The 8,371-nt window shown below is 45.3% G+C and overlaps 1 protein-coding gene across 1 annotated transcript; it reads left to right on the top strand.

Annotated features, from left to right (window-relative positions):
- Positions 1–283: 283 nt before the first annotated feature.
- On the top strand, positions 284–8,150 carry LOC125534958 (putative disease resistance protein RGA4). Its single transcript, XM_087542651.1, is given in 12 exon segments — positions 284–508; positions 606–690; positions 976–1,129; positions 1,223–4,979; positions 4,982–5,598; positions 5,869–6,057; positions 6,174–6,256; positions 6,567–6,885; positions 6,981–7,018; positions 7,104–7,183; positions 7,278–7,406; positions 7,566–8,150. Coding segments are annotated over 2 exon segments (4,365 nt in total). The 5' UTR covers positions 284–508; positions 606–690; positions 976–1,129; positions 1,223–1,225; the 3' UTR covers positions 5,593–5,598; positions 5,869–6,057; positions 6,174–6,256; positions 6,567–6,885; positions 6,981–7,018; positions 7,104–7,183; positions 7,278–7,406; positions 7,566–8,150.
- Positions 8,151–8,371: the final 221 nt, after the last annotated feature.

Below are 8,371 nucleotides of genomic sequence, written 5' to 3'. Positions count from 1 at the left end.
TTGTGTGTGTGTGGTGGATAACCAACATTTTGTTTGTCAGACTGATTTTGAATATCAAAATACACGAAGGCCACGTACATTGGATGGAGGGAGCAGTTTATCTGTAGCAGATGACAGCCCCTCATGTATCTTTTTAAATCCGCGTGTCAAGTGCAGCAAGCCCACTAATAGTTAATTAGTAATAACAGATAACAGTGAGCATCCGATGTAGACCAGATCGGACCTCTCAATTATTACTACCAGGTGGTAAGAGCACTGACTGTGACAACAACTAGCACGCTCACTCATTCACACTCTCAAACTGAGCTGGTTGTGCTGTCTGTCTTCTCCACGGCCGGCGCTGCTCTGCTCTCCACTGCCCGCCCATCCCGCTCTTCACCTCCGCCTCGCCCTACTGTAAATCAGTTCCGTCCGCCTCCTTCCGGCAACGCATCTCCCGTCACCTCGCCCTCTCACTACGGCCACAGAGGCTCCTAGATCTGAACCAGCCGCCGCCGGACAGCAGCAGGTCAGTAAGCCTCTCTCTCTCTCTCTCTCTCTCTCTCTCTCCATTCATGTACCTTCCCCTGCCTGCTGTGACTCACTCAACCCCCATTTGCATCTAGGCAGGCGGCATCCGTCACCGGCAGGCAGGCGACATCCATCACCGGCAAACCTCCCACGCACCGTGCCTCGGACGCACAGCAGCAGGTCAGACCCCCCCCCCCCCCCCCCCCCCCTCTCTCTCTCTCTGGCACGATGAGTTATAGGATCAATGCCTAAGTTTTGTTGAGCACACAGATTTCTTTTCTGTAAGCATTGGTATTATGTGCTTTCCATAGTTGGTATAAAAATAAAGAAAACAGTTTAGTTCTGTTTCTGTTCTCTCTGTCTTGTGAATGGAAATGGTATTTCGCTTGTGAGTTGTGATTCAAAATTCTCTGGCCTCCTGGTGCCTTAATTATGTTTCTCTTGTGATTGCAAAATTCCCATCAGGCACAGGTACACACTTCCCTGGCCTGCTGTGCTGTGGCTCAACCCCCCATTTGCAGCAGCAGCAAGGTAATTGGCAGGCAGACGGCAGCGGCATCGATCCGTTGCCGGCAGAAGGCAGGAAGGCAACATCCATCACCAGCGCGCTTGCGCCAACGTACGTTGCTATACACGCACTCATCTTCATTCATTTGCAGCTTACAGCAGCCTACTAACGAACAAATTCCTTTTGATTTCTGGATTCGACCAGGGGATGGCCTACGCGGCCCTTGGCGTGGCGCAATGGGTGGTGGGCAAGGCGCTGGCCCCCGTTCTGGATGGTGTGCTGGGGGCTTGGGCAGCCGCCAGGAACTTTGGTCCTAACGTCGAGGCCCTCAGCACGGAACTGCTGCTCGTGAAGGCCACGCTCGAGCAGGCTGGCCGCAAGGAGCTCGGTGGGCCAGCCATGGAGATGCTTCTGCAGAGGCTGCAGGATTCGGCGCACAATGCCGAAGACTTGCTGGACGAGCTGGATTACTTCCGCATCCACGATGAGCTGCACAGCAAACATGATGCAGCAGATCAGCATGCTGAGGGTAGCATCCACGAACTCGCCCTCAATGCTTGCCACACCGCCAAAGCTGTTGGCAAAATGGTGAACTGTTGCCCGTGGCAGCGTGCTAAGCGCCAACAGAGGTCACACAGTGATTGCTCCTCAGTGTCAGACACCAATCAGGAGGTCAGGGGATGCATGCCCAAGCTCAGTAAACTCTTATGTTGCTCAAATTCTCCACATCCACATGTTGGTGATGATGATTGTGGCAAGTCACAAGAAACAACAAAGTTTGAGTTTAATAGGGTTGATTTCTCTCAAAGGATGAAGGACATTGCAGAGAAACTGCAGCTTGTGCGGAAGGATGTTAATGGACTTTTGCAGAGTTGTGACCCTAGAAGTGTCTCAAACATTGCCCAGTGTCGTCCTATCACCAAGGGTCGAATTGATGAGCCAAAACTGTACGGGAGGGATCGTGTCATGGATAGCATCATACAGGACATCACCAAGGGTCAATACTGTGACAAGAGTCTGACTGTGATTCCGGTTGTTGGTCCAGGGGGAATGGGGAAGACTACACTGATACAACACATATATCGCAGCCAACAAGTGCAGGATCATTTCCCAGTCATGATTTGGATATGTGTGTCACTCAGTTTCAATCTGGATAAGGTGCTAGAGCAGATTAAAGCATGCACCCCTGCAGCTGAAAAGGAAAAAATTGGCAGTATAACTGAAGATTTGATTGAGCAAAGATTAAAATCTAAAAGGTTCTTACTTGTATTGGATGATATATGGAAGATTAGTAATGAGGATGACTGGGGAAAATTATTGTCGACACTCAATAAATCAGAGGAAAAGGGTTCCATGATTCTGGTCACAACTCGGTTTGAAGCAATAGCACAGAAGGTTGAAACACCTTGCCAGTCAATAAAGCTGAATGGTTTAGAATCTGGAGAGTTTAGAAAGTTGTTCCTTGCATTTGTCTTTGGTGATGAGCAATATCCAAGGGATAAACAATTTTTGCTTGAGACTGGAGATAAGATAATGGAAAAACTAAAGGGCTCCCCTCTTGCGGCAAAAACGGTTGGTAGATTACTGAGCAAAGACCTTAGTTTGGGTCATTGGAAAAGGGTCCTAAAAAGTAAAGGATGGGAGAAGCAGACTGATGGCAATGAAATTATGCCTGCCTTGAAGCTTAGCTATGACTTTCTTCCTTTCCATCTGCAACAATGTTTTGCTTATTCTGGATTGTTTCCTGAAGATTACAATTTCAGAAGTGACGAGCTAATCAGTCTATGGATCGGACTAGATATTTTGATATCTGATGATCAAAACAAAACATTTCAAGATATAGGCTTGAGCAATTTAAATGAGTTAGTCATCCATGGATTTTTCAGAGAAGAGGAAACTAAGTATGGTCTGCGTTATGCTATGCATGACCTGCTGCATGATTTGGCATTGAAGGTTGCATCTCATGATTGTCTTAGTTTAAGTCTCCCTGGTGTTGGGTCAGTAGATTTTCAGTCAACCACCCGTCACTTGTCTATAAGCACATATGGTTTAGGTAAATATGATGCAATGTCTGGTAAAAAATTAAAGAGGGAATTGGAAGAACTAAGGACAAGATTTAAGGTTGAAGATTTGCAAACATTGATGTTATTTGGAGAAATGGATGAAGGTTTTGTCAAGATATTTGGTGATTTTTGGGGGGAAGCGAACACACTTCGTGTTCTTCATTTGCCCAATATGTTTTGTCCCATGGAGTTCATGTTACATAACTTTTCAGTACTTGTCCACCTACGATACCTATGTCTAGGGACAAGTAAGAGGCAGATGCATTTACCACTGAACATCTCTAAATTTTATCATTTAAGGATTCTAGATCTTAAATGGTGGAATGGCAGTCGTGATTTGCCTGATGACATGAGCAACCTTGCCAAACTGTGCCATTTTTATGTCCCAAGTGATGATCAGCTTCATTCTGATATTTATAATGTGGGGAAACTTATACTCTTAGAAGAGTTAAAGGTATTTCAAGTCAATAAAAAAGGTGAAGGGTTTGAACCAAAGCAACTAGAGCATTTGACCAAGCTAAGGGAGCTTGGCATCTACAAACTTGAGAAGATAGATACAGCAGAAGAAGCAACTCAAGCAAAATTGATGGAGAAAAGATACTTGAGGAGGTTAACATTGAGCTGGGATACTAGGCAGTCTAGTGTTGAGCCTGGTGTGGAAGCAGCGGTTCTTGAGAGCCTTCAACCTCATGGAGATCTTCAAGTGTTGTGCATTAGAGGGCATGGAGGTCCTTCTTGTCCAACATGGCTGGGTGATGAGTTCGCTGTTGAAGGTCTACAATCTCTTTTTCTGGATGGTGTTTCTTGGGAAGTTTTCCCTTCTTTAGGGAAGGCTTGGGATCTTCATGTATTAAGGTTGCAGAATATTGCCAGACCGAAGGATTTTATCATAGAGAAAAGCTTTTGCATGCTAACAAAGCTTATACTCATTGGCCTTGGAAGTTTTGAAAAATGGGTTTGCACAGGTGAACAAGAGTCTTCCATTGGTGGAGATTTGTTGCCACCGGATGCTCATATGTTCCCTCTTTTGCAAGTTCTGGTTATTAGAGACTGCCGGAAACTGTTGGGGTTGCCTTTCTCAAACCACATTGTTTCCCCAGATTGGTTCCCCAAGCTACAAGAGCTTGAGGTACATGACTGTCCTGAATTCTTGCCAGTGATTCCCATATCCTGGATCAAAAGCCTGCGTTCTATCAAGATGAAATATGTAAAGATGCTAAAGGAGTTTGTGCACTCAAAATCGTCCGATGGAGTTGAATTGAAAATTATTGGAGAGGGTGATCTGCATAGCTTAGACCAAGTGCTGGTTTTTGATAAAGAAACAAGTATTGAGAAGCTGACACTTGAGAGGTGCCCACCTCTGGAGTTGAAGCACCTTCTGATGCTGACCTCGCTGAAGACATTGATTGTACAACAATCAGATTCTCTAGTTGGACCACTAGGAGGTCAGGGTGATGTGGAATGGCAGCTCCATGTTGAGTGTATCGAGATCCATGGCTTAACTGGTAATACTGGCGAGGAACTGACAGAGCTCCTCCCAAAGCTCTCCAAATTGGAAATATCTGGGTGTCAAAACATAAAAAAGCTGGTAGTGGGGGTGGATGTGCAACAGACAACACAAGAAGCATCAGAGATAACCGCAGCAACAGAGGATGATGGGGTGCTGCTCTTCCCCGCTCATCTCCGTGACTCACTACGGGAATTGGATTTCACTTTGTGCCCAGAGCTGGTCCTGGTGGACCCGCCAACTCTTGTTCCTGGAGAAGGATGGCTACAAGCCTTGCGATCTCTCCAGAGATTAACAATACAGGGGTCCCCAAAGTTTCTATCCACCTTCTCCTTTTCCTGTCACATTTTCCCTTCCTCCCTGCAGTTTCTGGTGCTTTGTGATGTGGAAGGCATGGGACACTGGAGCCCCTCTCAAACCTCTCCTCTCTCACCAGATTAAAATTGCAAGGTTGTGGAGAGGATCTGAAATGTCAAGGCTTCTGGTCTCTCCTTACCACCAGAGGCCAGCTCAACGAATTAGAGGTCATGCACAGCCCTAGATTCTTTGCTGATTGGGATCCCAATCCCAGCTGGGCTTTGGAAGATGCTGAGGGAGGTGAAGAGCAGCAGGCACAGCTTGTTTCATCCATACTGCGTGAGCTTAAAACAAATGACGTGGCAGGACTTCTTGCTGCACCCGTCTGCAGATTCCTCTCTTCCTCCCTCACCAAGCTGAAACTTTTCGGGAATTGGTGTGAAGGGATGGAGCGGTTCAGCAAGGAGCAAGAGGACGCCCTTCAACTCCTCTCCTCCCTCCAGGTACTAGAGTTTTGGATTTTCAAGGACCTTCAACAACTCCCTGCAGGGCTGCGTAACCTTACCAGACTCAAGACATTATCAGTCATCTCCTGTCCAGCCATCTTGTCGTTGCCCAACGATGCTCTCCCGAATTCACTGGAAAAGCTACATGTCTATAATTGCAGGGGGTTGGAGGGAACCATCCCAAGAGGCAAAATACAGTGATCCAAGGTAACACAAACATACTTTCTTGTGTTTTCCCACTTTTCCCTTTGCCTGCAATCCCGCTTAATAACTCTGCATTTATTCATTAAGACGTGGCAGTCTTCTCACCTATTTTGGGTGTCACGGTCAAAATAGCAGTAGGACATCAGTATGGAAGAAATGAGACTTCGGGTCAAGCTACTGATATTAAAGTGATTTTTTCTTTTCATATGCTGCTATGTTGCTGTCAGTACCAGGTGTTCTTGCGTTTCTAATTTCTGTTGGCTTGCTCTTCAGGTGTTCTTATGTTTGTTTGGTGGGCTTTCAAGCCACTTGTGATTACATTTTGTCCAAAACTCATGAAGACTGAAGGTGTGTCCGGAAAATGTTCAGTTTTAGGGATCAAAGGATCATTTGGCATAATTATGGAAAACAATGAATTGTCAGTGTTTTGCTGTTGATCATGTTCACAGTTTTGCCATCCAGGTATACTTGCAACTGATAGGTTTGCAGTTTTTCAGTTCAGTCTACGTTGTACTGATACCAGGTATTCTTGCATCTGTCATACTGTTGTTGTTTAACGGAAATTTAATGGCGTATAGGATCTTCAGAAGAATAACCGGCATAGCATATCAGTGCATGTGTGGAGCCAGTTCAGATCATAAGCAGTAGTAGAAGTGTCAAGGTAATGCATTGCAGGTCATGTACAATTTTGAAATTGTAAAATTCCACTATGGCACTAAGGTGCATGCTCGCAGCCTATTTATAAATAACACTAGTTCATTACGTTGTTCCATCTTGGTATAACATAGTATGTAAATTACCTTTATTAACAGTGAATCAGGATGTCGATTATTTCGTTGCCCCCAACTATTTACATGTGAAACCTGCCTATCTAGTGATGGGACTGTAATGATATATTTTTACCTATTTCAGTCAGACATGCATGTACTGTTGGTAGCTAATCTGAGTTACGATGTTGCTTTGTTTTATAGATGAATCTCCTCGGAAGCCCCAGATTGAGTTGGGGGAAAGGTGTGGTTGACTGAGGCCGTCTTCTGCCACTGCAATAGCCACACGAGATTGGTGCTGTTCGGCGGATGCAGTTTTAAGTTTTAACTGTCAACTGTTCCTTGTGACACCTTTGATACCTTGCCCCTTATTCTCTATTCAAACGCATGCTGGTCGCCCAGGAATTGCTGCAGCCATTGCCGATAGCATCCCCCAAGGCACATTGTCAAGCTGTTATTGCATATGATATTTTCGAAGGTATCCCCGTGCTGCTGCTGCATTGTGCAAGAAAAGGATAAAAAGGTCAGGTCTAAATATTCAGATATGCTTCATTTTAATCACATGGAGGGATGATGCTTTTGTACTAATTAACAAGATTACCATTTGCCAATGTGCAGCTGACAGCCTTTTATCATGAAAAACTGACACTGCAAAGGTAAGAAGGAGGCTATGTATGTCTGCTCCGCGTAGAGGGACGCTATGAATAATCAGCTGACTGAATGGCTGGTTGATTTTTGCAGGTGTGAGTAACTGGAGAAGGTTTTGTACTCACGGTTCTCGCCAAGAACTGCAACTCCAGCAGAACGTTTATTCATGTGAGGTAATAAGGCCACAGTGAAATGCAACTCTGCAAGAAGTACACTAGCTAGCTAACATGTTCTTATTAGTAGCTTAACCGACTTGAAACGTTTCAGAACTGGACTGCTGCCAAAGATCAGTTGAATTGCAAGTCTGCAGAATAAATAAAAATGCTTGCTGGAGCCATGCTAAGGAAGAAGAAGCCTTTCCTAGGCTAGGCTAGCAGAAGCGTAGCCTGCAGCTAGGTACTGTATATCTGAAGCTGCCGTTTTATGATGTTGCTCAGAATTAAACTGCTGTGCGTTGGTCAATATTTCGGTCATTTATTCAGTGTTAGTGTAGCAGACAATATTGTGACCCTGACCAGCAGAACCATGCCAATTACTTGCACATCTCCTTGTCAGGAACCAGGCTGCATCTTCCGAAGAAGTCGACACTTGTCATGTTATTAACTGAAGAAATCGACACCCAGCGGTCATCTTCATCAAATCTAACAGCAACTTACCACTTTCCCCGGACACACTGCCACACCCTTCATCGCGCATCCAACAGCTCTGAAGACCGGGGCCGTCGCTATTTTGCATTATGACCTTTACTGTCTCCTTGTTCACCAGCTTTGCTGCTGCTTTGCCTGGCAGATGACATCATCACCAGAGAGGAGCTCAACATGCTCTTGAAATGACGAGCTGCTTCTTCGCCATCAACTGTGTGATCTTGTGCTCCAGATTGGGTAGCAGAAGTATCTGTCGATTGCTTCTGTGAAGATGACCAAGGTGTATGGAATTCCAATCCAAATGCCATCAGGCCTTCATCATGCTATTGTTGAATTTGTGGTGTTGCACAAACTGAAGTTTCTCTTTTGAAGTGTACGTACATTCATAAAAAGGCAGGGAGAGGAGAAGATGATTTGTGGTCGGCCACCACATGTTATTAGACATTTGTTTATTTACGTCTCGAGTTATAAATGTGCGCCTTTCCTTCTAGTTGCATTGAACGTGCTCTGTTATTTTACTCTGCTAAGATACGACGATGGGCTGGAGTTGTGCTCAACATCACAACCAATGTGTGTTGTGAAGGTGTAGTACTGCTCACTGTCGGCGAAAACAACATGTAGTAGTTAGTACATACAGCTAATGAAAATTCAGGGGGAGATCTACCAGGCTAGCTCCTTCCCTTCATTGCCGGTGTGCTTCTCTGCTGTTCATTCATG

Source organism: Triticum urartu, chromosome 2A (assembly GCF_056163025.1).
Source record: "Triticum urartu cultivar PI428250 chromosome 2A, HENAU_Tu73, whole genome shotgun sequence".
Lineage (NCBI taxonomy): Eukaryota > Viridiplantae > Streptophyta > Magnoliopsida > Poales > Poaceae > Triticum > Triticum urartu.
The sequence above is the reverse complement of the archived record's forward strand: the minus strand, read 5'-3'. Positions and strand labels throughout refer to the sequence as shown.